At 58.6% G+C, this 27,793-nt stretch overlaps 11 protein-coding genes across 11 annotated transcripts; 6 read left to right on the top strand and 5 right to left on the bottom strand.

Moving 5' to 3' along the window:
- Positions 1-456: 456 nt before the first annotated feature.
- On the bottom strand, positions 457-943 carry TRAVEDRAFT_61154 (uncharacterized protein). The gene has a single exon (XM_008046224.1). It carries the CDS (start codon positions 863-865, stop codon positions 683-685), a length of 183 nt encoding a protein of 60 aa, XP_008044415.1. The 5' UTR covers positions 866-943; the 3' UTR covers positions 457-682.
- Positions 944-1,208: 265 nt separating this feature from the next.
- TRAVEDRAFT_53315 (uncharacterized protein) lies at positions 1,209-1,991 on the top strand (the record flags this gene model as incomplete). Its single annotated transcript, XM_008046223.1, has 3 exons — positions 1,209-1,570; positions 1,633-1,652; positions 1,705-1,991. 3 exons carry the CDS (start codon positions 1,209-1,211, stop codon positions 1,989-1,991), a joined length of 669 nt encoding a protein of 222 aa, XP_008044414.1.
- A 965-nt stretch (positions 1,992-2,956) lies between these two features.
- TRAVEDRAFT_53314 (uncharacterized protein) lies at positions 2,957-3,490 on the top strand (the record flags this gene model as incomplete). Its single annotated transcript, XM_008046222.1, has 1 exon — positions 2,957-3,490. One exon carries the CDS (start codon positions 2,957-2,959, stop codon positions 3,488-3,490), a length of 534 nt encoding a protein of 177 aa, XP_008044413.1.
- A 2,393-nt stretch (positions 3,491-5,883) lies between these two features.
- Positions 5,884-6,888, bottom strand: TRAVEDRAFT_24263 (uncharacterized protein; the record flags this gene model as incomplete). The annotated part of the gene is made up of 4 exons (XM_008045806.1): positions 5,884-6,264; positions 6,295-6,364; positions 6,423-6,519; positions 6,588-6,888. 4 exons carry the CDS (start codon positions 6,886-6,888, stop codon positions 5,884-5,886), a joined length of 849 nt encoding a protein of 282 aa, XP_008043997.1.
- Positions 6,889-7,271: 383 nt separating this feature from the next.
- Positions 7,272-10,204, bottom strand: TRAVEDRAFT_155650 (uncharacterized protein). The gene is made up of 2 exons (XM_008046221.1): positions 9,933-10,204; positions 7,272-9,817 (listed from the first exon to the last, which is right to left on the bottom strand). Exons 1-2 carry the CDS (start codon positions 10,157-10,159, stop codon positions 7,588-7,590), a joined length of 2,457 nt encoding a protein of 818 aa, XP_008044412.1. The 5' UTR covers positions 10,160-10,204; the 3' UTR covers positions 7,272-7,587.
- Positions 10,205-10,640: 436 nt separating this feature from the next.
- On the bottom strand, positions 10,641-12,702 carry TRAVEDRAFT_174957 (septin). The gene is made up of 7 exons (XM_008046220.1): positions 12,595-12,702; positions 12,470-12,521; positions 11,877-12,225; positions 11,707-11,824; positions 11,457-11,652; positions 11,137-11,396; positions 10,641-11,075 (listed from the first exon to the last, which is right to left on the bottom strand). The coding sequence occupies exons 1-7, from the start codon at positions 12,649-12,651 to the stop codon at positions 10,953-10,955; spliced, it is 1,155 nt and encodes a 384-aa protein (XP_008044411.1). The 5' UTR covers positions 12,652-12,702; the 3' UTR covers positions 10,641-10,952.
- Positions 12,703-16,132: 3,430 nt separating this feature from the next.
- TRAVEDRAFT_53310 (fungal hydrophobin) lies at positions 16,133-16,591 on the bottom strand (the record flags this gene model as incomplete). The annotated part of the gene is made up of 3 exons (XM_008046219.1): positions 16,133-16,176; positions 16,235-16,272; positions 16,332-16,591. 3 exons carry the CDS (start codon positions 16,589-16,591, stop codon positions 16,133-16,135), a joined length of 342 nt encoding a protein of 113 aa, XP_008044410.1.
- A 2,018-nt stretch (positions 16,592-18,609) lies between these two features.
- TRAVEDRAFT_135382 (fungal hydrophobin) lies at positions 18,610-18,969 on the top strand (the record flags this gene model as incomplete). Its single annotated transcript, XM_008046218.1, has 3 exons — positions 18,610-18,773; positions 18,836-18,877; positions 18,933-18,969. Coding segments are annotated over 3 exons (243 nt in total), but the record flags the coding sequence as incomplete, so codon positions are not given.
- A 930-nt stretch (positions 18,970-19,899) lies between these two features.
- On the top strand, positions 19,900-20,299 carry TRAVEDRAFT_88662 (uncharacterized protein; the record flags this gene model as incomplete). Its single annotated transcript, XM_008046217.2, has 3 exons — positions 19,900-20,087; positions 20,159-20,196; positions 20,253-20,299. Coding segments are annotated over 3 exons (273 nt in total), but the record flags the coding sequence as incomplete, so codon positions are not given.
- A 1,364-nt stretch (positions 20,300-21,663) lies between these two features.
- On the top strand, positions 21,664-24,045 carry TRAVEDRAFT_53307 (cytochrome P450; the record flags this gene model as incomplete). Its single annotated transcript, XM_008046216.1, has 14 exons — positions 21,664-21,787; positions 21,849-21,943; positions 22,004-22,095; positions 22,153-22,196; positions 22,255-22,352; positions 22,406-22,578; positions 22,646-22,902; positions 22,969-23,035; positions 23,093-23,296; positions 23,351-23,380; positions 23,436-23,669; positions 23,720-23,752; positions 23,806-23,834; positions 23,900-24,045. 14 exons carry the CDS (start codon positions 21,664-21,666, stop codon positions 24,043-24,045), a joined length of 1,626 nt encoding a protein of 541 aa, XP_008044407.1.
- A 573-nt stretch (positions 24,046-24,618) lies between these two features.
- TRAVEDRAFT_75122 (cytochrome P450) lies at positions 24,619-27,469 on the top strand. Its single transcript, XM_008046215.1, has 14 exons — positions 24,619-25,045; positions 25,107-25,201; positions 25,262-25,353; positions 25,414-25,457; positions 25,516-25,613; positions 25,666-25,838; positions 25,907-26,163; positions 26,228-26,294; positions 26,349-26,552; positions 26,607-26,636; positions 26,702-26,935; positions 26,991-27,023; positions 27,080-27,108; positions 27,188-27,469. Exons 1-14 carry the CDS (start codon positions 24,922-24,924, stop codon positions 27,331-27,333), a joined length of 1,626 nt encoding a protein of 541 aa, XP_008044406.1. The 5' UTR covers positions 24,619-24,921; the 3' UTR covers positions 27,334-27,469.
- The last annotated feature ends 324 nt before the right edge of the window (positions 27,470-27,793 follow it).

Here is a 27,793-nt window from a genome sequence, read left to right as displayed (position 1 = left end):
GCCGTTCGTTCGAGGCCTCGAAGTCGAATATTCTGTCCTGTGACTCTAGACGAGGTGCGCTCATTCGCCGTATGTTGTGTCACGCTCCGCCAAGGCACAAGCGTCATCGCTTCCCATGCGTCCGATGCTTGTGCCATGGCGGCACCTTGTCTTTATGTGACGGCTTCGCCGGATTCTCATGTTTGAGCCTCTCCATTCGGCCGCGCGGCGCTATGACAGCTCCTGGGATCGAATGGTCGCGGCTCATCCTCGCCCACACTGCACGTCTGCTCCTCGGTGAATTTTCAGCATTCGCACCGGCGTGCTGGTGTAGTAGGCGGGCAGGTCGTCGCATGGTTCGAATGACGTGTTTACATGAGTTCGAAGGACATTACTGCCGATGATCGCTCACAATAATAAGAATTGCGCCTTTTGCGACGAATAACACTTTGGGTTTAGGGGGGCATATCATCTACCAAACGCTGTCTCCTAGCCTCAACGTCTTGTACCTGCATTGACCCTTTCTTCCTCGGGTCCGAGCAGACGAAGATCCTACGAGGAGGGGTTGTGTAGATGATCTTACTCTCCTATTCCTGTCCATGTGCCAAAGCAACTCGTCGGAGCCTCGTTCACTGCCCCCGAAGCCCTAAGTGATCAGGCAAATTATCCGAAGGCAAGGCAATTCCCAGACTACGCCAGCGCGTCAGCGAGTAGAAGACGCGTGAGTGCTTCCCCCTGACGAGCGCGCAGCGTCGGGCAACAGGTCGTGATGCGCCGGACAGCATGCGGGTGCGTCTCGCCTCTCAAATGCGGAATATAGTTGCAACCTGCGTTCCCGTGGGAAGGCTCCCTTCCCATGGAGTGCGACCTCGCGCTCTTCGCACATTCATTAACGCCGCCGCGGACGCGCAGGCGGTGCTTCTTCGTGGCCCGTTTCTTCGTCCGCGAAGCGTTCTCACAGACTAACATGGGAACGGCGAACGACCGCCCTACGTATGTCGCACCATTTTTGGCGCGCGACCTCCGTGCGCGGCCATTACCGTCATTCCGTCATCGCCCTTCTGCAACATACGGTAGCGCGGCCCCAGTCCATGGGTGCTTCAGAGTATTTGCGGCGGAATTCCAGCGTGGGTCGAAGGTATAAAGAGTGCGGTGCGACTGCCCTAAGGTCCTCAGAGTTCTACCACAGCTCACAGCCTCGAGACCGCATCCACAGCAACCTCGCAAACATGTTCGCCAAGTTCGCCACCGTCTTCGCCCTTGCCTCCGTCGTTGTGGCCGCTCCGGTCCCGCAGCTCCTGGGCTCCCTCCCCATTGTCGGCCCCATCCTCGACCCCATCGTCAGCGGCCTCCCTATCGTCGGCCCCATCCTGGCCGGCAGTGGCGCCAGCGGCAGCGGCAGTGCCGCGGGCGGAGGCCTCCTCGGCTCCCTCCCCATCGTGGGCCCCATCCTCGGGGACCTGCCGATCGTCGGTGGGCTCACCGTCTCGACGGGCCTCGCGAGCCTCCCCATCCCGAGCCTGCCGTCCATTGCGACGTCCATCGACGTCTCGATCCCCGTTGCGCTCCCCACCGGCCTGCCCCTTGGCCTGTAAGCGTTAGTTTTCACCATTTGTTCCCTCCGCACCCTCTCTGACAGTCACATTCGAACAGCGCGTCTGACAAGGCTGATGGTAATACCTTCCATCCTCGCGTTAAGAGTATAGACTCTGATATCTAACACAGTGGTCGACGACGCTCTGTCGCTCCCCATCCCGACTGGCATTATCCCCTCCGGCATTATCCCCTCTGGCATTATCCCCTCCGGCATCCTCCCCACCGACATCCTTCCGACGGGCATCCTCCCTACTGGCATCATCCCGACTGGCCTTCCTGCTCTCCCGACTGGCCTTCCCGCCCTCCCGTCGCTCCCCATCCCGTCGCTTCCCATCCCGTCGCTCCCTATCCCGTCTCTCCCCATCCCCTCCCTCCCGCTCGGTCTCGCGGTCCCCACCCCCGCTGCTGAGCAGTGAGCACACGCGCACCAGCACCCCCGGTCGCACCCGTCTAGGTCTCAACCCGTACCTACGGTAGCACCGTTTTCGTTTTCTATGCTTTCTGGACCGTCTCGGTTTCTTGTTTGTAGTGACTCTCTGTTCTCTGATGTACGCGTAGTAGCGGGTGAAGGCGGAGGAGGCGGATGGGGAGTGTAGATTGTACTTGGATTTCGGTTGTTGTGACTCGCGTACTGGTTTACGAATGTGATGTTTAACCCTCGAATTATTTGCGGCGACGAGTGCTCGATTCGCTTCAAGCATAGTACGCTGAAAATGAGTACCCGCCGTGCCTGGTAGACTTCCAGTCAGCCACTCGCGCCTAGCGATGATCTGGACCTTGCCCTTAGGCCTGCCTTCGGATCTCAGACTGCTCCGTCTCGCCTCTTCGGTTACGCCTATTGAAACTGCCGTCTCCAGACGTTTTCCCATAGACTCCTCGATAAAAGTGAGGGGTCAAGGTTACATATCCGCAGAGTATGTCTGACGCGACAAAGCTCGGTCTCGGATGACCGCATACAATTCCAGGCTGACCCGAAATCCGTGCCCCCATGCGGCAAGTATCGGTCGGATTTGCAACGCAACCTCTGCATAGTGCGCGGATATGTGCCAGTCGAGATTGTGATCCCGCCCAGGTTGAAGGGGGCCCGAGCATCTGCCTTCGGATGTCCTACGCATCCTACCAGAACATCCACTGCGAACATCTCCTGCGGAAGTGAATGTTTGGGGGATATAAGGAGGGCTCTTTGAGCCCGTCTCTGCATCACCATCATCTTCACCTTCAACCCTCCAAGTCTGACTGGTCAGCATCACCACTCGCCCTTTCACCATCTTCGCGCCAGTCGCCCACCCGGTCGTCACCACCACAACCACCCTGCTATTCGCCTCCCCTTCCAACAAACCTCCTTCCATCACCCACCCTCCATCACCACTTCCCACCAACCATGCTCATCCAACGCTACAACGCCGGCGCGGAGTACTCCGCGCTCATCTCCACCAACCCCTCCGCCTCCTCGCGCCGCCGCGCCGAGGACTACAAGCCCGCGTCCACGCGCGCCGCCATCTCCGACGAGGCCGCAGACTGGTACGAGGCCGTCTGCCCGCCCCTCGAGGAGGTGCAGGACGTGATCCGGCGGTTCCACGCGGACCCCGAGTTCTCACAGGAGCGCGTCTTCGCGTTCCTCGCGCCCATAGTCGTCTTTGGGGCGCTCTTCGTCGTCGCGGTCGTGGCGGTGCAGCCGCACTCGTTCGCGCACCGCATCATGGGCGACCCGGCGGCGGGCGGACGGGAGCTGGCGCGCTTCGCGGGCTTCCTGGTTGGGGGCATCGTACTCAGCGTCGTCGTGCTCAAGTGCGCGGTGTGGGGCGTTGCAGAGGTCTCGACTATCATTCTGTCGATGAAGACCAAGGAGGAGATCCGCAAGCGGGAACGCAGCGGGGCTCCGCCGGCGAATATCCTTGGCGGCATATTCATGTAGAGCCCTGTCATCCCTCCATGTCATGAACTGTAAAACACTCCTCTAAATTCATAAACATCCCCAAACTACATCGATTCCGTTGATATTTTTGCGTCAAGGTTCCGAGCACTGCTGTTCTCGCAGATCCGCCACCGGTGATCCAAGTTTCATGTCAGGTTGACTTAGTAAAACAGACACTGTTGATGGAGCCAGGGGAATTCGGGTTGCTTTGAGTGACATCAAACGCGCTCAGTCTCGTCGATTGCGATATGTCGAGCACAGACAGACTGAGCCGGGGCGACCGTGGTGGTAAAACTTCGAACTAGCTCCACCTCCAAATGCGGTTGGCAGTGCAGAGAACGCCCTGATGGCCCTGAAAAGGGTTAGGGCTCCTCTCGAAATGGGTTGTCGGAGCGCCCAGCGTCACCCACGTTCCTTCAACCTCGTCTCCTGAGTCTCATGTTCCAAGGCTCAATTCTGGGGATCTGCTATGCTGGATATATTTGCGACATATTCAATCGACGTCCTTGTGCTCTACTTGTCAGAAACCGCGCGCTGCAGAGCCCAAATGTCCCCGAGCACGTCATAGGAAACGCGGAGGATGAGCTTCTTCCGCTAGCGCTTCGGGCATGAACAGACGGCCAGCCCCGGATAATTCTTCACGGCTCGGTGAGGCACACATCTCTTTCGCGTACCTCGTATGCTCACCCTGGCCTGCGGTCAGGCGTCACCCGCACTGTATTGCGTTCACATGCCAGCCGCCGACGTATGGCACCCACGTACGGCGCCGTCGCACCCAGAGCGGCGATTGTCCCACCTCGCCGAGTGCCCATCCTCCTCTGACATGCGAGTCCGCGGGGATGCGCAAATGCCGCTCACCGCCCCCGCAGAGTTCAGGGGCCCTTCCCACCGCAATACAATGTGCTGCCCTCCGTGATCGTCCAGGCCGCTCGCTCGATCGTTGCTGCTGCCGTCCCCGCCATTCAAGCTGCAGAGAGCGTGACGGTTCCTGCTCCCACCACGACCATCTCCGTTCCTTCTTCCGTGCCGTCTTTCGTCACCGCGGCTGAGTGTCGGACGAACCGCGAGTGCCGCGATGTCGTCGAACCACCTCCACCGTCGGACCGACGGTTTGCCCATCATCGCCCTGCGTCCTCAGCTTCCGAAATTAGCTGGCCCGCTCGTTGGGATCGAGGGCTTCCCGATCGTGCCTGGCGTGGGCGCTGCATGGTGCGTAGATGTCTGGATTGACTTTTGAGTTTCGTAAGCTCAGAGTATTGGCTTCTGCAGCACGTTCGCGCCGGTCTGCAGTGTGACACGGTATTTCCAGGTTTGTTTCACGTAGAAGATCCTTTCCCGTGCCAGGCTCATACACGTCATCCCCGATGATTTATTGGCGGAGGGTTGTGTGCCTGTGACACGCGAGCGGGAGAGCTGCGCCGCTCTACAGCCCTTCTCAATCGGGACGTGATGGTTGTCGATGTAGGATACCCCGAGTATGTCGACGAAAAATGCCGGACGCTTCCACGCCCTTCCTCAATGCCGCCCACTCAATTTCACCCTTTGCTTTCATCCCAGGGGTCCTCGGGCATCGCATCGGCAAGGAGCACACTTCAACGTCCTGCTCGACATAGACAAGAGGCGGGATGAGCGCCCTCTGCGCTTCTCGCTCATCAAACTGGGCATCATCCCTGGCGGCTGTGGAAATGAACACATGTATGGCGTATCGACACGCCAGGCATGCTCTGATGTTCATTGTGTGCTCGACGCCGAATTCCCACTGGGGAGGTGAGTCACTGCCGTTTTACACGCCCTCGGTGCGGGTCGTCGGAGTGGCACGACCCAGGACGCGACACAATCGACGCACAAAATCAGTAGTAAGCCTTGGAACACAAGGACACCTGAGCACTTTCGACGTCCTCGTCAACAGCACTCGCGGCGACGTCCTCAGCTTCACCCAATCCTAGTATGTTTCCGGACTGTCCCTATCTTGAGGTTGTTACCAAGAACCAGTGTCCTACTAACCCACGAGCAGGATGAGTGGCATTCACAGAGCCGTCAACCTCTTTCCAGTCGAGCCGTCTCGACGGCAGCGGCGTTGGATCTCACTCCGGAGGTACGTTCTGTAGGTCTTAGCTTGTCTCAGGCTTTGAGCTCTAGTACTGACACGCTCAGACTCGTCTCACGTTTCCGAGGAACTGCGATGCAGATCGTACTTCCCAATGGTCTCGCACAACGGACTTTTAAGTCTGGACGTTACGTTCAGATCGGCGTAATGTATAAACATTTGCGCACTACAGCCTACGGATCCTTTCCCGAGGTCTGCCTCCGCAGAAGACGGGGTCAGCGACGCTCCTCGACGTCGTATCATTCGCGTCCCAGTTATACCCGTATATCAAGCATTGGTCCAGGTATCAATGCGAGACTGTAACTCGTCGCGGGGTGCGCTGTGCCAACCGCCCGTACCGCCGCGTAGAACTCCCCCAGACCACCGGCTCGTCCGTTTCCTCCTCACGGGTTTCCTCAGCCATACCCCAGTTCTTGTTGTCACGGGCAAGCTGCGTCGCTCGGAGGTAATGGTGTATCGACCGTACGAGCTCGGCTTCGGCAGTCCACGTTGCGGTCGGGCCACGGCCGGGTTCGAATCCGCGCATCAGGAGCTTCGAGTCGTGTTTGCGCATCTTGCACACCAACATGTGGTCTGAAGTCCACTCCCGATACGTTCGCGGCAGGGGGTCGACCTCCCGCCCGTCCTCGTAGCGACACACCACCCACGGGAAGATCCAGAGCAGCGTCTAGAGGTCGTGGCGATAGAGGCGGCGGACCCCGCCACGGAACCCCTTTTTGTCGAGAAGGTAGATGGCCATGAAGCGCAGCGCGCCAGTCGGCACCGAGCTAGAGTGGGTCCAGTTTGCGGCGCTGGGGTATCGGGGGCGGGATCCCAGCCGCAGACAGCACGCCGCAGACAGCGCCGTCCTCGAGGCGGTATATGAGGTTGTTCAGATTCAGGTCCTTGTGGTGGATCCCGTTGAGCCAGTTGAGGTGGTGTGCTGTACGAGTGGTCAGCACTGAACACCGAGCTGGAGCTGCACATACAGTAGGCCAAGCAGCGACGCACCTTGTACGCACTGGAACCAAGCACGCACGAACGTCTCCCCCGTTAGCTGGTGCAGCGGCCGGAGCTGCTCCGTCGTGGTCAAACGGAGCGTACCGACTCCGACCTCAATGACAGCCGACCCGTCGTGCTCCTCGAGAGGCCGCCTGGCTTGCAGTACTGGACCGCCGAGCCTATCGCGAACGATGCGTGTGCTGTACTCATCGTGCTGCTTCTCCTCCACAACCACTGCCGGCATGTGCTCTACGGTGACGTCTCGGCCGCCACTGTGGCACACTTGAGAGCGCGAGCTATGATGTTGCATTTTGACAGGCGGGTGGTATCGTCCGCCTGCGAGACTAAGTGGATGACTACAGGCATCTTGTGCAGCGGATGTCTGCGGCCGGCCGAGGGGTCGAGATTTAAGTACACTATGGTGAGCCCAATCGAGGTCAGCACTGTTTGTGGAGAGGCCGTTGAGAACCCTACCTGTGATCCCATGCTCTATGGGAAGCGTTGAGCGACACCCGACGCGGTCAACCAAGTTGTAGGTCAACGTTCAACGTTGCCGCTACCGCCATCGATGGCCTACCTCTTTAGGCATGCCCGTCGAATTATCTTATTGCCATGAGTATTGCCATGAGTAAGTGAATGGATTAAACCCCATCCCACGCTGCAGAATATAGGGCACTCATGAGAGCAGCATGTCATTCGATAGATGATCTTGTACAATGTGGGGTCTACTACGTACAGTGTGTAAGGGAGCGAAGGTGAGCATATGCAGAGCGACGAAGGCTGGGTCAAGCGGAGACGCGCGGACTCGGAAGGAAAGCAGCGAGCGTGAGCGGGTGGATACTAGAATGCGGGGAGCAGTAGTGTGTGGAACGTGAGAAGCAAAGTGGGAGATATACCGCCCGCGGCAGCGGTGAGGCATAGCAGCAAAGGACATTAAACAAGAAAGTGAACGGTCTCTTACACCTCGTCGATCGTGAGCTTGGAGTGGCGGCACGGAAACAGACGACGCTCAGTCGACGTCGAGCTCATCCGCGAACCGGCCCTCCATCAGCTCCTCGCCCTTCTTCGGCTGCGCGCCCGCCCACGCCTTCCCATCCGTGCGCTTCCCCCACTCGTCGACGCCGAACACCTCGATGTACTCGTTGTATCCGCCGCGCCGCGCATCATCCAGGAAGCGCTCCTTCACCTCCTCCGCGAACGGGTACCACTCGCCCACGCCGATCTTCATCATCCGCAGCTCCCGCGGTAGAGGATCTGCGAGGCCCTCGCCGTTGACGCCGCGCCCGCGCTCGTGCGCATTGGCGCGGATCCCGAGCAGACCGCCGTGCGCGCCCCCAAGCCGGCGCGCGACCTCATCGGTGACTTGCTGGATGCGGTTCATCTGCGTCACGCGCATGCGCGTGTTGAACGACGAAAAGTCCTTGCGCTCGTCCGCAGGGATCGCAGAGTAGAACGGCAGCCCGCGCCCGAAGCTCTGCGACAGGCGATGCATCGCGGCGGCGAGCGGCCGCGTCGCGACGGTCACGGTCAGCAGCGGACGCCAGAACGGCTCCTGCGCCAGAGTGGGCAGGTACTGCTCGCGGCGCGCGGCGATTTCAGGCTCTGGGCCCTGGGGCACGAGCGTCACGCCCTTCTTGGCGAGTGCGTGCTGCACGGCGGGGGAGAACGAATGAGGCAGCACGCTGGCGCGGGCGACGGCGCTGGTGTGGTAGCCGCGTGCGTCGCCGGGCTTCTTCGCAGACCCGACGTCCTTGGTGGTGACGCCGGGGGCGGTCTCCTTGACGGAGTCAATCTCGGTCCAAGGGAGCTTGGGCGAATCCGGGGGCTTTGACGCAACCGGGTGGAACTCGGTCTCCGGCGTCGGGGGCACGAACCCGCTCGCGTGCGCAATGGTGCCGTCTTCGAGGATAACCTCAACGGGGATCTTCTCCTCACGGTGGCGAGTCTGTGCGGCCAGGTCCTCGCTGAGGATACCCGCGTTGAGCTCTGCCATGAGGCCACCCTCCTCTTCCTTGCGCTCCGCGATCTCGCTGCGCTGCTTCTTGCGCTCAATGTAGAAGGGAGGAACGACGCTGTCAGGGTCGTTGTCCTTCGACTGGGAGGGGGAGTCCCAGGCCGAGGTAGTAATCTTGCTGCGGTCCTCGGGCGACGTGGGCTTCAGCGAAGGGAGCTTTGCGCTGCTGGCTACGCGTGCCTCGGGGTTGACGTCGCGCACACCCGTGAGAACGGAGGTACCACCAGCGACTACGCGCTTCAGCCACTCTTGCTCCTTTTCCGGGTCAGGAACGATGGGGTCGGCGGGAGCGACCGGGAACTCGCGCTCGTCCCAGGTCTGCTTGAGGGTGGCAACAAGAGGGTCGTCCTCAGAGGGGACCTTCGCAGCTACAGGGTGAAAGTCTGTTTCCGGCGTTGGCGGCTCAAAGCCGCTCGGGTGGGCGATGGTGCCGTCCGGCAGGCGGACTTCGACAGGGATCTTCTCGTCACGCACGCGGGTCTTGGCTGCAAGGCCTTCGCTGAGGATACCGGCATTGAGTTCGGCCATCAAGCCGCCCTCCTCTTCCTTGCGCTGCGAGATGTCGTCGCGCTGTTTCTTGCGCTCGATGTAGTATGTGGGAACGACGTGGTCCTGCGCGTCTTGAGACTCGCGAGGGGGACGACTCCAGGCAGAACCAGGTAGGCTCTTACGGCTCTTGAGAGAGTCCGGATCGTCGTCCGCGAGACGCGTACTAGCAGAAGAGTGGAATCCGCGTGCGTGGATAGCCTGCACACCGGGGCTACGCGACGCCAGGAGTTCGGCGGGGACAACTTTGCCGGGGGAACGATGCGAAGGCTCGACCTGGACACTCCCGGCAGCTTCATTGAGGGCTTTGCGACGAAGGTCCTGGGGGTTCTCGCCGTCTTCCCACCAGCGGACCGGCTTTCGCCGGCGAGGCCCATCCCACGGCCACCGAGCAGTATCCATGGGCTCCAAGAACTCAGCAGCAGCATTTGGGCTATTGGCTTGCTGGATGATGGCAGGCAGGGCGGCCTCTGCGCACATGCCGAGGGATTTCTCGTGGAAGTCGACGCGCCCATGTCCAAGCATAGAAGGGTGGCGCCCCTCGAGGAGGTAGATTGTGCGCGGTTTGTATGCGAGGGGGTCAGGAGACTCGTAGACCTTGCCGTTCTCTGCATAAGGGCCGCCCTCGTGCCAATTGGCGGATCGGAAAGAGCGAGGACGCGTGAAACCGCCCATGTACCTAGATATTATGGATAGAGTGATCAGAAACATAGAAAAGGTGCTTCGCGTGGGCTACGAACGAACGCAAGTGCGGACACCGTGAACTACCGAGGAACGGAATGCAGTAAACTCACGTTTTGACGTCAGTCAACGCAGTAGCGATGTCGCTAAGCTCATCGTGCTCCGCCTTCTTTAGACGCGAGCGGGAGGTCGACTTGGACGCCTTCTGTGCTTTTGACGATACCGTGGGCTGGTCGTCGAGTACACGCGCCGAAGATGTCGTATGGGCACTGGTGGAGTGAGCAGCAGAGCCCTGAAGAGCTCTGGTGCGTGCAATGTTCGTCAAGTTCGCGCGAGGCATGGCAACATATGCCTGTCGTAGTGGGAGTATGAGGAGGAAAGGTATGAGGCACGCAGTGCGGGGGAGAACGCGTAGGCGCTCATCACGGCAATATTATTGCACGCCATGTTTGGCGGTATTTGTCCCGCTCCACCGATATCATGCAGTGCTCGCCAAACACTACCTGCCTTTTTGGGACCCGCCCTCCATCGATGAGCTCGTCGTTGCCCCGCTCTTTCTCCTCGCGGCGACCCGCCCGACGACGGCGACGCTCGGCGACGAGTTAAATCACACGCTAAATTGTTCGCCGACGCGCTAGGAGCCCGGCACGCAGTTTCTGACGCTGCCGGAGATGGTCAGAATCAGAACATCTTACGCAGGGAAGCTTACCTTGTGGGCCCGCCGCCGGTCAGTAAGTTTGACTTCAGCGCCGCACGTTGTCTACCGTCGAGTCAATGGAAAGGTTTATGTGCGCACTGCCATAAGCTTTTGCATATATTCACGACGTTAGAGGTTCAAAAGGGGAACGGTTGCCGGGCGACGAGGACCGAGCATGATAGGTGCGTACTGAAGAACATTAATATATCATCCATCGGGTACGGGGATATACGGCAAGTAGGCACAAAGGAGCGACGACAATCCAATAGTAGTAGGTACGCAGAACACGAACGCCCCCACCGGGAGCGGAGGGCGAGAGGAGGAGGGACAACAAGCAGATATTGTATAACGAGTGGACGCGAGTCGGGGTATCATACGAAAACTCTTTTGGCAGCGGCACCGCGCCCAAAGCACGCGGCGCTAGGGGGCCGACGCCTCACCGCCTGCCAGTGCCGCGCCCGTAGCCAACCTGCAGGTTGTCGAGCTCCGCCTCGAGCGCCTTGATCGCGCTGTGCGCGAGCTCGAGGTCCTTGTTGAGCCGGTCGCGCTCGGCGATAAGCTGCAAGGACGCCGTCAGTACTGCCGGATCGGGCGGCGCAGGTCAGGGACAAGTGACGTACGTGCTGTTCCCACTGGCGGAACCGCGCCTCCTCCGCCTTGACCTGCTCGGTGAACCGCTTCCGGAGCGCCTCCTCCTCCTCCTTGAACTTGGGGTTCTCGAACTTGCGCGGCTTCTGCTCGCCGAACTTGCGCGTCTCCATCTGCGCCTGCCGGTAGTTCTCGTAGTGCAAGTCCTCCGTCGTCGAGATGAGGTCGAGCATGTACGTGCGGATGAGCAGCGACCGCAGCTTCCGGAAGTCGCAGTGGTTCTCGTTCTCAACTGCACAGTACCCGTGAGCTTGCTATATTGCGCGCGCACGTAATGGAAGAGAAGACATACCCTCGGCAACACCCCACAGGTATTCGCGACCTTTCACGACGCGGCCGTCCAACGTTGTGACGTCCTCGGTCGAACCAATGATGGAGAACGGCATGGCCTCGAGAAGGACGCGCGCGTGGTCGGCGCTAACCTCATCATCGGCCTCAATGGGCGGCTGGTAAATGCGGATGCCCTGCGCTTGGATAACTTGGCGGATCTATTTGCGCAGTGAGAACTCATGCGCGTCGTCGTACCAAGAATGAACACCTACGCGCTGCTTGAAGGTGAACAGATCGTTCTGCGTCAGGGTGTCTGCCTTGGCGATGACAGGGATCAGGTTGACGCGGGTACCCAGGCGCTTCATGATCTCAATGTCCAGGGGCTTGAGACTGCATCTCTCGTCAGTTCTGCGTGCTGTCAAACAACGCTCTATGCACTCACGTGTGTCCCGTCGGGCGGATGAAGTACAAGCACGCGTGCACGCGGAGGTCAATCTTCTCCTGGCGCTGCGGCTGCTGCTCCTGACGCATGTACGCTTCATGCTGGTCGTCAATGAAGTCGACGATCGGCGTCCACGAGTCGCGGTTGTTGACGTAGTCGCCGAACCCGGGCGTGTCGATCACGGTGAGCTTCGTCTTGAACTGCTTCTCCTCAAGCTCGGCCTTGATGATCTCGACCTCAGTCAGCTTGTCGAGCTGCTTCTGGTGCCGCTTAGTGTAGTTCTTCGACGGCGAAAGCTCGGTCGAGAAGAGCGTGTTGATGAGCGTAGTCTTTCCGAGACCCGACTCGCCTGGAAGAGAGCAAATAGTAAGTAGGTGTCCATACTGCAGGCAGAAGTGACCAAATTCGCCGAAAACGCGATAAGAATACGCGCAGACAATCCTAAGTCGTGCCATAAAGCAGTAGTGCTAATCATAACGCGACCCTACACGTAGCTCGCGTTCACCTTTGGTATTCATTATAGGTGCTGGCGCATGTCCTCACTCATTTCGCCGGCAGAAACCCTCGGCATGTAACGGAAACAGCTCACTCACCAACGACCATGACCGTGAAGTGCGCCCCCCGCTTGGCGACAATCTTGTGCCTCTATACACAGTAACACACGCGTCCGTTCAGTCTCCCGTTGCGGCCGTTGCGTGAAGCAGGTGTCACAGCTCACCTGGTTGGGCAGGTTGGCAATGCCGATGCCATCGTCGGAGAAGGGTACGGTGGTCATTTCGAGGTCGAACGGGGGGGAGGAGGGCGGGGAAAACGGAGAGGAGGGGACGGGCTGAGCGCGACGACGAGATGAAATTCCAGTCGTCGCTGCGAAGCGCTGGTATTTGGTGGTATTTGGCCGACTTCGGGCGCTTCCGTTCTATGTCCCGACTCCCTGCTCTTCGAATTCGCTGCTTCAAGCTTGCCATGTTCCATGCATCTCTTGGGATCCTTCCGAGTGTCGAGAGAGCTGATGTGCGTCGTTAGATATGACAGATGAATAAAAGACTGAGAGTGCGAGATCTCCTGGCCCGCTACGCCGTCTTGTCTCTGATCAGCCAGAGCATCACCTCAGAGTATATTGCAGAGGTAATCATGGGGATGGTGCGTCACCTCTTATTGGATCGGAATAGAACCACGCTGATACCCTTATCTTGAACAGAGGAATGTGCATAACGCCGGTATGCTGGTAGGCCGAGGGACGGGAAGTTCGTGAGACGGTCACTATGTACCCAAGCTATCGCCGCGCGCAACTGTTCGACTGCAACAAGCATATTCGACGCATATATGCGTTGGCGTCGCGCGCACATATACTCTCTGTTGCCGCCGATACAGCAATACCTATCCGGAATATGCAGCGGGGGGCTATCCAAAGTTTGACCATCCCTCGCCTCCATGACATGGTCGCTTGATTGCCACTGAACTAGGCCCACTGTACGATGTCATGCACGGGTAAAGTCCACCATAATCCTCCAATCCTTCCATTCACGCCTCACATCTCGTCCTACATAGATCCGCAACCTCTCTTCATCGTAACGATCCTCGCTCGCGCATTCCGACTGATACGCATCCATCCTTCCTCATTGTATTCGCCTGTCGGTGTTCACTGTCCCCTACGCCACTTCTCAGTAAGTACTCGTTCTCATCTACCCAGGAGCGACACTCACTACGTATCGTCCATGATCCCTACCGGCCGTAGAGCGGAGCCCATGGCGCTCTCCCAACGTTCGCCTTCGGGGTTTCCTGCACGACGCGCAGCGGCAGTGGCATGTCGACCCTCGACTGCGGCACCGACGGGGGCACGGGCGCCGCGACGGCGTGTCCGCCCAGCGCGAAAACCATCGTCAGGATGATAAAGAGGAGGCGAGTCGGGTGCATGCTCGCGTTCATCGACTGGGGTGGAGGGAGTCCTGGAGAGTAAGGCCAAGGCTGGGCAGTCGGTCGTCGAAGCGGCAGGAACGCAGCGCGCGGTCCCCCCTCAAGCCCGACTATATACCTGCCGCGAGCCGATGACCTCTAAATCCACCCCACGCCGGTACGTCCCCTCGCTTCAAGTGACGAGGGCCTGCCCTATAATTGCCGTGGCTGTGCTCGTACGGCACGCCCGCCCTCGACCCTTCGCGCTAGTCATCGTCGGGAATGCCACCCTGTGTAACAACGACGGGCTTCAAACTGGCATGCATATGAAACCTGCCCCTGGGCTGCAGGGACGCGTGCTCTATCTGCGTGTCTGCGAGCGTACTGCGCCTGCGGAGGCGGTTAGCGAGGAGGAAGGCCGTCTCGCGACCGCCTCGGCCGGTGTTGGCGCTTCACCGTTTCTGGACTTCCCGCGCATGCCATTCCCAATGCGAACGCGCGGCGGTTGCCGTTCCGTGAGGAATGGAGGGAGCCGAGTAGTGCGAGGACGAGACGGAGCTCATGATACGCTAGGCGCGCTGCTCAGGCGAAGAGTTCATCCGGAAGCCAGCGAGCACAGGAGCATTTTGCAAACATTCATATTGTTTTGGTGGGGCACGGGGGTCTAATGATACAACGAGGCGAGCGCAACACTTGCGAACGGGCCCCTGCGATTCTATTTCCGGCTCGTACAGAGGTCTATGCTCGCGCTCCTGCTCTGGTACAGCGTGGTGAATTGTGGTTATCGAACGTGTACTGTGAGAGGGGAATGAGCGCCATGCGTCAGCGAATAGAGAACGCAGACATACCGATACAAAACGAGTGGTTCGCTATCGGTCCACGCCCCAGGGGAGCGCGAACGGATTCGCCTCCTTATTCGGCGCGCGCGCTGATGTTGACTTCGCCGCGAGCCACAGCGGCAGCGGCATGCCGTGCGCAGGTGCTGGTGCGGGCGCAGCCCCAACGAAAGATGCGCAGGCGACGACGGTCGCGAGTGCAGAGAGGTAGTGAAGACGCATGGGGTGGAGGTGGGGGGTGAGGTCGTGCGCAAGAGGGTGGAGTTGCGCAGAGAGAGAGACGGATGCTCTAGGAAAATCCCCCAGAACCCGCCCATACCCACTTATACGACCCGCCCACTCACGCACGAGCGTGCAAACCGTGCGCCTGGCGCGAGCGGATGTGATCGAGTGGATCGTGGGCGCCGCACCCCGAGCGTCGCGCCTAGCCGGACTAGTCGTGCAAGCGCCCGCGCGCCCTGGTGGCCCTCCCGAGTCCCGCCTATGCGGCTCCTGGGAGTTGGCGTGCGGCCGGCAGCCATACCGAGCTCCCCGGGCACGCCCGCTGCACTGCAGGGGTTGAACGCAAGAACATACCTTGCCTGACGCGGTTACGAGATCTGTCTTATGTTGTCTGTGGCTCTCTTTCGTCCATCATACAGCCCAGGTGGCTGACCATTCACTTCGCCCACAGCTTCACCCGCTGCACCCGGTGCCCACCCGCTATCTGGCTTGGCCTCACTCAGGTTCTCCCTGGCGTTACTCAGCTGAACGTGCTCTCGTTCTGGGCTGCTCGGGGCAGTATGATCGTCCCTGCGACAGCATCCGCCAATCTATCCCAAAGCGTACTTCCGCCCCTCCCCACAACCCGCACACGCGCTCGATCCGGAGCGCCCAGATCAGCTTCCGCACACATCTGACGCAGCTCCAGCACGCCATCGGGTGGACCTGCTTGCTCCCCTCGAGAGCATCGACGTATACGACACTGTTCTGCGCCAGCATGCGACCACGAACGAGCTGGGGCCCGCCCTACTTTACTTTGCGGACTGTAAGAATCTAGGAGGGGTGAGTCGCTTTCCGGAGGCTGGCCGTCCAGGCTGCCGTTCACCAACTCCGAGTCTGGCCACGATCGTGATCGGCAATCCGTCCTCCTCCGCTCGAATCGCCCACCGACATACGGCACCGCGTGGCGAAGATAGCGTTTAGGAGCCAGGAACGCAGCACTGGCTACGCGTCGGGACGTTGGAAGATCTCTTGCAAACGCGTACCGTACCTGTCGTGCCTTCCACGTGTACAATTCATGCTGAGTTGATATACCGTAATGATTTCATTGAAGACAATACACTCGAATCCGGCTACGAAAAGGAAAGGAAGAGCCAAAGCGACACGAGCGACGAAAAAGAATTAGCTATGTGATGAGTTCGATAGAAACAAACTGCGATCGCCGAAAAAGTCAGTAATTGCCCGCTCGCATTTTGGAAGATATGCGCTGACCAAAGTGATGTGGAAGGATATCTTGACAGGGTCCGGGCGCCAGGGAGCGATCCCTTAGAGCTCAGTGTTTATCGGTGCGCAGCCCAAGCTGACACCACCTGCGAAGACAAACACGGTGAGGAGTCTCGCCTGACCTGAAGGACTTGGCAGACTTACCGTAGCTGTTGCCGTTACAGCAGACAGGCGCCGCCTCGCTGGATTGCCACACATGTTAGAATGATGATACCCGCACTTGGAGAACCAAAACGCGTACCAGCTAGGGTTGCCACCAACAGACCCGGTGTTGATCGGCGTGCACGTCAGGCCGGCTTGGTCGCCCTCGGCGATTTGGTCGAGGATGCCGAGAGCACCCAAGATGGACTTGACGTGCTCGGTGTCCGTAGACTGGACGCTGTTGCAGCACTTCAGGGCACCGGTGTTGCACTGCGAGTTCACGGTGGAAGTCGAGGGCCTGGCAGAGGCGGTGCCGACGAGGGCAACCGCGAGGACGATGAGAGTGGTGAAGAACTGCATGGCTGATAATATGAAGGAGAGTTAAGAGGGCGCGCTGAAGAAGATATGCGGAGGAGGAAGATGAAGAGAGATGTCGTCTGGCGGCGCCAGAAACTGGGGTTTTATAGGTGCCTTGGACGACAGCGTTCAACCAACGTCGATCGACGGAGCGTCTTTTGCCATTGGGCCGTTTCTTTAAGGGTGCAGTAGAAGAGGTGAACGCCACTGTGCTTCACAAGTTCAACATGAGAAGGTTGGAGCTGAGCATGTCGATCGGCACAGATGTCACGGACGGCTCCGGCTCGCCCCAACCCTCCGCCGTTTGACCACAAGAGCCTGCCTCCAAACACAAAACAAAATTGTACCCTCCTCGACGTCGTGTATGCGTTGAAGAGGCCGTGTCTTGGTAGGTGTTGCTCGAGAAAGACTCGATGATGGGCAAACATGAAGACCTTCCAAAAGGGGACCTCCACACTCACCGCCACCACGCTGCCGTGGTGGCGTGATCCACGTGGCTAGCTCGTCCGAACAGCGAGTGCCATCGTTGGTCGTCGTCTCGAGCTCTGGTTTACCGCGATCATGTTCGGACAAAGTGACATTTGAACGTTCTTCGGGTTATCCAGCTCCTCGGTTCCCGCAATGCTCCTGACAGCGCACAAAGAGCCTCCGTAAGCCCCGCTCTCTCCTCTGCGGTCGGGTCACGCAACTACGTGGTCGAAGTCGTTGATCTACTACGAAGGCGCTACAGCAGGATCGTCAATGGCTCTCGCGGTAGGGGCCGACCGTCTTCGCAAAGCCAGCGACGGAAAAAATGGAGTCCGTCATTCCAGGATTGGACCTCCATCGGACCCGGACAACTCGTAGCGAACAACGTCAGTGTCAGTCACTGTACTTTCTCTCGATCTCACCCTTTTTAGGTCCTCTTCACCCAGATGGCCGATGCGGCCGGGTTTTATCTGCTTCGCCAGAGCAGTTCTCTGTCCCAATCCGGCCGAGTGGAACAGAGGCCTTCGCTCGTCCTCCGAAGGCCGTCGTCCCCAACGTCGCTTGAAGTTCCCGAGCGAACACCACTCAAAGAACCTCTCTCAAGCCGGCGCGTGCATCACTCGCTTAGAACCGCGTCCCCAGGATGGAGGACGTCCTCCCCATCCCGTCGACCTCGAGGCCGATTCCTCGCAGAGACCCGTACGTGGGGGAGTTCCCCTCACCGCGCCTCTCGCACACCCACGGCGTCCCGCGGACCTCCTGCGCCCATAAATACTGCGCAAAGGCTCGGTGAACAGCATCGCTAGCCGTCCTTCGTCAGCGACTCTTCCTCTCCTTCGCCTTCTCTCGCAATTCCTCGCAGCACCCGCTCGACCACCACTCTCATTTCATCAGCCACCATGCAGTTCAAGCAGTCCCTCCTTGCCGCCGTCTTTTTCGCCGTCTTCGCAGTCGCCGCACCGGCGATTAACGTCGACCTGCTCGGGTGCCCCTCCGCTGGCGCCCCACCCGCCGGCGAGCCCAGTGCTCCCACGGACGGTTCGATAGCCGTCTCAGTCCCGGTGAACGTTGGCGGGGGAGACCTCCTTGGTAGCGCCCCCGGCGGCGTGCTCTCTGCCCTCCCCATCGGAGGTCTTCCCGTCGGAGGTCTTCCGGTCGCGGGCGGCGACCCTGGCGTTGGTGGTATCGCTGGCGGTCTCCCCGGTATCGGAGGCATCCTTGGCGGCGGCGACGGTGGTCTCCCCGGTGTCCCCGGTGTCTCCGACCCCACTGGCTCCCCGACCTGGGGTACAGGCGCGCCCTCTGGCCCGAGTGCCTCAGCCGGAGTCTCCGCCCCTCTTGGTGCCCCCAGTGCGCCCACCTCGGTCCTCCCCATTAGCACGAACCTCGCCACCTCGGTCTCTGCGCCCACTGCCACTCTCCCCGTGAGCACCAACCATGTCACCTCGGCCTCTGCGCCGCAGCCCACCCCGGCCCCCTCCAACCCCGGATCCCCGAACAGCCCTGAGCAGCCTAGCGGCAGCAACTCCGGCGGGTACGGCGGTGGCAGCAGCACGTGCAGCACGGGCCCCGTCCAGTGCTGCGACTCAGTGCAGAAGTCCGACGCTCCCGAAGTGCAGAACGCCTTGGGACTCCTGAACATCCCCATCGGCGGCGTGACTGGCCTGGTTGGGCTGACATGCTCCCCCATCCTTGGCACCCTGAGTTCGAGTTCGTGGTAAGTCATCCAAGGTGTCGCTGAGTGTAGACCGACTCTGATTCGTATGGTCACTTTCGTAGCTCGGCTCAAACCGTGTGCTGCGAGGACAACTCTTACGGTACGTCGTTGCTTGCTGTAAATGGCGCGTATTCTTGCTTACAACGACTGTCCAGGGAGCCTCGTTAGCATTGGATGCTTGCCCATTACTCTCTAGGTCGACACAGTCGAACAGTCGCGCCGTAGTTTTTGGTATTAAAGCTGTCCTTCGCTTTCTCGCTTTTGTTATCTCGCGCAGCGCAATCCCCTCCCGTCGACTTCACAGTTATAGTAATAGTGCTTTTCGGCTCTCGGTTAATATCAATATGTTCCGCGTTCATACCTTGCGAGTGCGCACTGCTACTAGCGCGAACTCGAGAGCCTTGCAACGGGAATTTCGTCGATTGCTCCGGGCCGGGATTGCTCAACACGATGGAGTACCGTGGAGGACCATTCTGTTCGGCTCGCTCACGATCCTCGTCAACTCAACGCTGGGCGCTCACGTTGACGGGCACCACCACCCTTCCCAAAACAGGTTACATCGCACCCGTTAAGGCAGGCGCTGTGCTTCGATGTCCCCTCACCCTCGCTGCCCGTCACTTCAACATCTCCTGCGGGGCGATAAGTATCCGTCGCGGCGGAGATCAGTCCTCCTTCTCCTCCCTCTCTCTCACCCCCACCTACTACGTCCACCGTCAATCGTTTGTGTTACTCTTTCCTCACGATGCAGTTCAAGCTCTCCCTCCTTGCCACCACCGCCCTCGCGCTCGTCGCGGTCGCGAAGCCCCACGAAGCCAGGTGCGACTCGCACACCACCACGTCGACGTACACCCCGCCGACCACGACCTGGGCGCCGACCACGACCTGGACCCCCACCACGACCTGGACCCCGACGCCCACTTGGACCCCGGCCCCGCCGAAGCCCACGACGACGACAAAGTGGGAGCCCCAGCCGACGGTGACGATCACCAAGACCACGACGCGCACGAGCACCGAGACCGAGACGATCTCGACCGGACGCTCCAGCCACCCCCACTCCAGCCCGACTTCGGGCTCTTACTGGTCGTCGGCGACGCCCTCGCCTACCTCTCCCGGCGCGAGCGCCCCCACCGGCATCCCCGCTGGGGAGTGTAACACAGGCTCTATCCAGTGTTGCGACCAGGTCCAGGACTCGAAGTCGGAGCACATGAGCAACATCATCTCGTCGCTGGGGATTCTCCCGGAGAGTGCCACCGGCCTGGCGGGCACGTCGTGCTCACCCATCAACATCCTTGCGCTTGGAGGCGGTGAGAGCTGGTACGTTTTCCTAGTCCTTTGGTGCGCATATACCCGAAGACGAGCGACTGACTATATGCGCGTCCGATTAGTGACCAGACCCCGGTTTGTTGCAACAACAACACTTACCGTGAGTGACCTATTCCGCGTGCTGTCTCGGAAGAGGACGCTAACCGCATAATGCAGAGGGCCTGATCAACATCGGCTGTGTGCCGATCATCCTCAAGCTTTGAGCGAGCTAGCTGTGGTTCGGACATTCGTGAGTCTGAATACCTCCTATACGTCTAATGTTGGACTAACTCACCGCTCGCGCATACAGTCGGTCGTTTGAGTTTCTCGCCATCGGACATATTCTGTATCGTTAGTTTTCACTTCCTCGTCATCGTTGCCTGCCTTCCTTCGCTTTCTATCGGGCTTCGACGTCATCATTCACTATCTTTGTATCTCTGATCCTTCGCGACTGTCTCTGGGGTTTTGAATGGCTGGACACGACACATACACGATTGTACGAAATGAAATCAGACACGGCACCTGTAGCAGTACGTCTTAGGATTACAATCTATCTGATATGGTTTTCCGCGTCCAACGAGTGTGGAGTCGTACTAGGCCCACTTTGAACGTACTGGGTGTCTCTGGACAGGCGAGGTTGGCCTGAGCAGTGTACATATAAGTATCTGCCGCACCGAGTGGAGGCAGGAGCTCGAGCTGATAGGCACGTGGAGTGAGTGAGTGAGTGGCTGGGTGGTTTCTTTGGATTGAGTGGAGGAGATAGGCGTGTCGGCGTCTGCCGCGCCTTTCCTCCCGATTAGATTGGGAGAGAGCGCCGCGGCAGCTAACGCGTTGCGTCCTAGGTCTCGCTCTCATCACGAAGGCAGCCACCATCTACCACCACCCTGCGCAGTTGACGTATTGACGTCTACTTTGCGTCCTCTGACGATGCGTGGAGTTTGACTTCAGACCTTTCGGGAAGAGAAGGTAGCACGTTCGTGCACACAGGTACCGCAACGTAAACGTCGAGCTTAAGGTATGTAATGTCGTCTCTGCTTTTCTCAGCAACAACAATTTTACATATACCCCGCCGCAGATCTGTTATGAATATTCCACTCTATATGCATGCACACAACAGCATGGAGAGTTTTCACCTCCACGGCTCCTGCCGTGGTTTGAATGCTGTTGACTCGCGTCGGCACCCGAGGTTTGACTCGGATGCATTCATACTACTCGCGCTTCAACAGGGTGCTCTTGTTCTCTACACGAATGGTGGCTGAATATGCGCCTCTTCGCTTGTCAGATGACACCCGTCGAGGTCGTGCACGGTTTGATCGACCACGGACGAGGGGTGAGCGTTTTGCTTTGACGAGCACTGAAGAGCCAAGGGATCGTAACAGGTCCTGCATGCTTGGGTACGCCGCCGTGGCGCCTCATATTCCGAATGCGACAACGTTGTCTCCTCTTCTCTAGACCTACTCCCAGGACCTTGGTTCAGCGCTCGCTGGCGGTATAGAACGGCTCAGATGGGCCTGAGAATCGTGTCCCCCCTCGTTGCTCTCCACCACCTACCCTCTAGTGACTTCCCCCCGTCCTAGTCCAGTTCGCCATGCTCCTCTACATTGTTTTGTTGTGCACAGCATGGCTTACGTGGAAACTCGTCCGCCACGCTTCTGCGCCAAAGTCCCAAATCAATAATCTTCCTGGTCCCGCTTCGCCGTCATGGGCCACAGGTACGTGTCCCTTCCACATCTAAAGGCGCACGAGTATACTCAGAGCCTTTTTGTACTCCAGGTCATCTTCTGAAATTGTACGACAGGCAGGGATGGGATTTCCATCGCGAGCTCCTGAATTACGGCCCTGTCTTCAAGCTGCAGGGCATATTTGGCGTACGTCTTCCCGGGCCCCCTATGTTTGAGCATGTCTGACGCTCGTTTGTGAATGATTAGCGACCAATATTGTGTGTGTACGACTCTGTGGTCATGCATCACATCGCCGTCAAGAACCAGCACGTCTTCGAGGAGATACGGTGGCTGACAGCGTACGCTTCATAACTTCTGGCTACCCTCCAGTACGATCACTGACTTCACTCCCTTAGCATGTCCACTGATATCTTCGGTCCCGGGCTTGTAGCTAGTGTTGGTATGTATTGCGAAACTGCTCTCTCTCTCCTAATGCTGAATCTCAACGCTCTCTTTAGGGGAGGAGCACCGCAAGCAAAAAAGGCTTATGAACCATATATTCTCCGTCAATAACCTCCAACAGGTCACACCGGTGTTGCACGAGGTTGCCCAACGAGTACTTCAGCCTCCTGCTCCCTTCCCTGCGCCTGCGCTCACTCGTGCTTTCAGCTCACCCACGGCATCCATGCGCTAGTCAAGGATGGTACTACCGAGGTGGACGTGGGCCGCTACATGGGCCGCGTGGCTCTGGAGCTGATCGGTCAGGCTGTCATCGGCCACTCGTGCGATCCGCTCACGGAATCTCATTCACATCCGTACACGGAAGCATTAAAGGACCTTGTGTACGTCTTCATCATACCATTCTGCGACCACTTGTGGGCTCTGACTTCCGGGACGCCGCCATCGTAGTCCCGCGCTCCAGGCCTTAAGAAGCTACTATCAAGCTTACCTCCCTCTGCGGTCGTTCATTCCCCCGCTGGTCCGGCGTCCGCTCATGAACGTACTTCCCTCTCGGCGTGTCAAAAACCTGTTACGGACCGTCGACGCCTTGCAAGCCAATGCAGTCAAGATCTACACGGAAAAGAAGGGCAACACGGAGTTGGCCGACCAGCTTGGCGAGGGCGAGGTAACTCCCGGAAGGGCCAAGGACTTGGTCTCTGTTTTACGTGCGTAATGTGCCAGGACCTCGTCGTTGTAGCTTTGTTTGGCGCAGCTCACATAGCCCTGGACAGTGCGCGCAAACGCCAGAGCATCTAACGGAAACATGCTGTCCGAAGAGGAGATGATTGCTCAACTGTCGTGAGTCCCGTTGGCGTATTACAAGTCTACTATACATTGATATGTTACATAATGCAGGACCCTCGTCTTTGCCGCTACGGACACGACGTCGAACGCGCTCGCGCGTGTCATTGACTGCATTGTCCAGAGGCCTGATGTACAGATCAAGTTACGTGAAGAGATCACGGCAGCCAAACGCGTGCACAGCGGTGGTGACCTCTCGTACGAGGAGCTTCTGGCGCTCCCCTACCTCGACGCGGTGTACAGAGAGACGCTTCGCGTGTACGGACTCTCTTTCATCAATCATACACCCAACTAACCTTTGTGCTATATCAGCCATCCGCCCGTACCCCTCATATTCCGCGAGTACGCACCTCGTTCGCTCTCTCATCCCTCTTCCCTGACATTCCCACTCCCAAAGGGCCCGCGCAGACAGCACCCTCCCGCTCTCTAAACCCGTGCGCGGCACCGACGGCACGCTCATGTACTCCATCTTCGTCCCCGAGGGCACACTCGTGTTCTTCCCCATCCACGCCGCGAACACCAACCCAGCACTCTGGGGCCCGGACGGCGGGGAATGGCGGCCGGAGCGCTGGCTCGCGCCGTTGCCCGACGCGCTCACGGAGGCGAAGATGCCTGGGGCGTACTCCCATATGTGCGTGCGCACGTTAGGGCGTCGCGAATCGGAGCTGACGCGCCGGATAGCATGACCTTCTGGGGCGGCGGACGCGCATGCATGTACGTCTCCCTTTTGTCCGGTTTCTCACTCTTCTCATATCGACTTGTTTCAGGGGATTCAAGTTTGCAGAGCTCGAGATGAGTGCGTCATCGCATATCGGCGTCCTCATGAGTCCTGTGGTCTTGACGACAACTTTTTCCTCGCAGAAATGGTGCTTATCGAACTTCTGAGCGCATTCAGGTTCGAGGACGCGGGGAAATCCGTGGTGTGGAACGTAGGCGAAGTAGTCTATCCCACCGTAGGGCAAGACTCCACCGTATCCGCGTTCCCGATGAAGGTGACCGCGCTTTGAGTCCGATTCATTTCTTGGTATACGGTACTCGATATGCATGATTTATTGTGGTGAAGGCCGGTGGCTTTGTACCTTCTAAAGTGCCCTTAATATCAGACCTAAGGGCTCTTCCCAAAGCTGTTTAAGCTGCATGTTCGCGAGTGGACACCCAAAAGCCTGAACGAGGTGTGCCGGCGTTAGCCGCGCCTTTCGTCCCAATTAGATCGGGAGTCGAGCCCGCACGTAGAGCGCCCGCAGGCTGTAACACTCTCATCGTGACGGCGACCACCATCGACAAGATTCTCGGATGGCCTACATACCAGCACTCCTGCGTAGCTTCGGACACATCTACGTCTACCTTGCGCGCTCTTGAAGTTCATGTTTGATCTCAAGCCTGTTTGGAAGAGAAGCCACCCTAAGCCTCGTGCACGCGCTGCACAACGTATACATCGAGCATAAGGTAATCTCCTCTCTGTTTTACTCGTTAACAGCATTTACATATACTTTGTCGCAGGTATGCTATTATTATATACAACGTGCGTGCAACAAGGGCGAGATTTTGCACTCCACGGCTTCCGCCTTGGTTTGAACGCTGTCGAGTGCACGTCGGCATCCGAGGTCTGATGCGTCCATGCTCGCGCTTCAACAGCCAGTGCTCTGTCCTATACTGTGATGGATCCTGCGGCGTGCTTGGGTGCGCCGCCGTGGCGCCTCATCTTCCGAATGCGACAACGTTGTCTCCTCTTCTCTCGAGACCCACTCCCGTGGCCTTGGTTAAGCGCTAAGCGCTTGCTGGCGGTATAGAGCGGCTCAGATGGGCCTGAGCATTGTGTCCCCCCTCGTTGCTCTCCACCACCTACCCTCTAGTGACTTCCCCCCGTCCTGGTCCAGTTCGCCATGCTCCTCTACATTGTTTTGTTGTGCACAGTATGGCTTACGTGGAAACTCGTCCGCCACGCTTCTGCGCCAAAGTCCCAAATCAATAATCTTCCTGGTCCCGCTTCGCCGTCGTGGGCCACAGGTACGTGTCCCTTCCACATCTAAAGGCGTACGAGTATACTTAGACCCTTGTTGTGCTCCAGGCCATCTTCTGAAGCTGTACGACAGGCAGGGATGGGATTTCTATCGCGAGCTCCTGAATTACGGCCCTGTCTTCAAGCTGCAGGGCATAATTGGTGTACGTCTTCCGGGGCCTCCTATATTTGAGCATGTCTGACCCTCGTCTGTGTATGGTTAGCGACCGATATTGTGTGTGTACGACTCCGTGGTCATGCATCACATCGCCGTCAAGAACCAGCACATCTACGAAGAGTTACGGTGGTTGACAGCGTACACCTCATCGCTTCTGTCTTTTATCTAGTACGATCTGACTGGATCCTACTCCCTTAGCATGTCAATTGATATCTTTGGTCCCGGGATTATAGCTAGTGTCGGTATGTATCACGAAACTGCTCTCGTCCTCCCAGTGCTGATTCTGGACACTCCCCCAAGGGGAGGAGCACCGCAACCAAAGAAGGCTTATGAACCCTATATTCTCCGCCAAGAACCTCCAACAGGTCACACCAGTATTGTACGAGGTTGTTCAACGGGTAATTCAATCCCCGCTTCGCTCCCTTGTTCTGCGCTCACTTAGGCTTCTAGCTCACCCACGGCTTTCAAACGCTGGTCAAGGACGGCACTACCGAGGTGGACGTGGGCCGCTATATGGGCCGTGCAGCTCTGGAGATGATCGGTCAGGCTGTCATCGGCCACTCGTTCGATCCGCTCACGGAATCCCGCTCTCATCCGTATGCAGAAGCATTGAAGGGACTCGTGTGCGTCTTTATCTTGCCGTTCTACGACTATTCGTGGGCTCTGACACCTGGGCCGCCCCGCATCGTAGTCCCGCTATCTACGCCCTGAGCAACTACTTTCACATCTACGTACCCCTACGATCTCTTATCCCCCCATCACTTCGGCGCCCGCTCATGAACATGCTTCCCTCTCGGCGCGTTAAATGCATGTTACGGATAGTGGACGTCATCAGCACCAACGCAGTCAAGATCTACGCGGAAAAGAAGCGCGAAGTAGAGTCAGCCGACCAGCTGGGTGAGAGCGGCACAGCTCCTGGTAGCGCGAAGGATTTGATGTCTATGTTGCGTGCGCACCGTTCCAGAACCTCGTCATTGTGGCTATATGCGGCGTAGCTAATATATCTCTGCAGTGAACGCAAACGCTGGGGCGAGCGAAGGAGACACGCTGTCTGAAGACGAGCTTATTGCTCAGCTGTCGTAAGCCCCATTTATGCCTCGAAACCCCGCTGCACATCAACGTGCTGCACGCAGGATCCTCCTTTTTGCCGCGACGGACACGACGTCTAACGCACTTGCGCGCGCCCTTGACTGCCTTGTCAAGCGACCCGATGCACAGGTCAAACTACGGGAGGAGATCACGACAGCAAAACATGCGCGCAGCGGCGGTGACCTCACATATGACGAACTTCTGGCTCTCCCATACCTCGACGCGGTGTACAAAGAGACGCTCCGCGTGTATGAACCGTCATTCCCCTAGCATAAACCCGGCTAACTTTTTCAACACCGCAGCTACCCGCCCGCGCCCTTTCGGTTCCGCGAGTACGCTTCTCGCTTCACTCTCTGACGGCCCCATTCTTTGACATGCCCGCTTGTAACTTCTCTAGGGCATGCGCAGACAGCATCGTCTCGCTCTCCAAACCTGTGCGCGGAGCCGACGGCACACTCATGCACTCCATCTTCGTCCCCGAGGGCACACTCGTTTTCATGCCGGCTCACGCCGCGAACACCAACCCAGCGCTCTGGGGCCCGGACGGAGGAGAATGGCGGCCGGAGCGCTGGCTTGCACCGTTGCCCGACGCGCTCACGGAGGCGAAGATGCCTGGGGTGTACTCACATCTGTGCGTGCGGACAACACAAGGCGTGCAACTGCCTGAGAGCTGACGCCCATCACAGCATGACATTCTGGGCTGGCGGACGCGCGTGCATGTAAGTCGCCCTTTCGTTCAGTTTCTTTGCCGGTTGCTCACGGCGACTGTTTGCAGCGGGTTCAAGCTCGCAGAGCTCGAGATGAGTGCGTCATCTTGCGCGCGACGCGCACTCTCATTTGCGCCGTCATCTGGCTGTGCTGACGACGGCTTCGGTTCTTGCAGAGATTGTGCTCGCTGAGCTTCTCAGCGCGTTCACGTTCGAGGACGCGGGGAAACCGGTGGTGTGGAACATGAGCGAAGTGGTCTATCCTACCGTCGGGCAGGACTCCTCGACCCCCGCGTTCCCGATGAAGGTGACTGCGCTTTGAGTCCGGGTCTGCGTATCGCACATACTGCGACTCAGGATACGGCATGTCGGGAGATCGGAGGCTTCATCCCCTTCAGATCATCCCCTCGTTATGTCAATAAGGACTCTGCTCAAAGCTGGCCAAGACGTGTTATCCCGAACCAGCGATCCGATGCTCGGGGCTCCCTTCGGGAGGAACGATTGTCTTCCGCCTCCGAACGTGAGGCTGCTTTACGAGCCTAGCTCGGGGTTGTTGTGATCAACGATGGACTCCATGCATGTACAGCATTGTGATATGCGACGGTAGCCTTAGCCCGATGAGGATTGGACCGCGGTTCGTTGACTGCGCGGCACCACGAAGGTATGCCAAGAAGCCCGGAGAACCGTGTGCTTCGTATAACCGCCTCTTCTATCGGTCCCAATGCCGCCTGGTGGTGCTTCTACTCCAGTGCGGTCCCGCTCATCCAGTTTCAAGATCCTTG

The sequence above is a fragment of the Trametes versicolor genome, assembly GCF_000271585.1.
Source record: "Trametes versicolor FP-101664 SS1 unplaced genomic scaffold TRAVEscaffold_13, whole genome shotgun sequence".
NCBI classification, from domain to species: domain Eukaryota; kingdom Fungi; phylum Basidiomycota; class Agaricomycetes; order Polyporales; family Polyporaceae; genus Trametes; species Trametes versicolor.
This window is presented reverse-complemented; position numbering and strand designations above follow the sequence as displayed.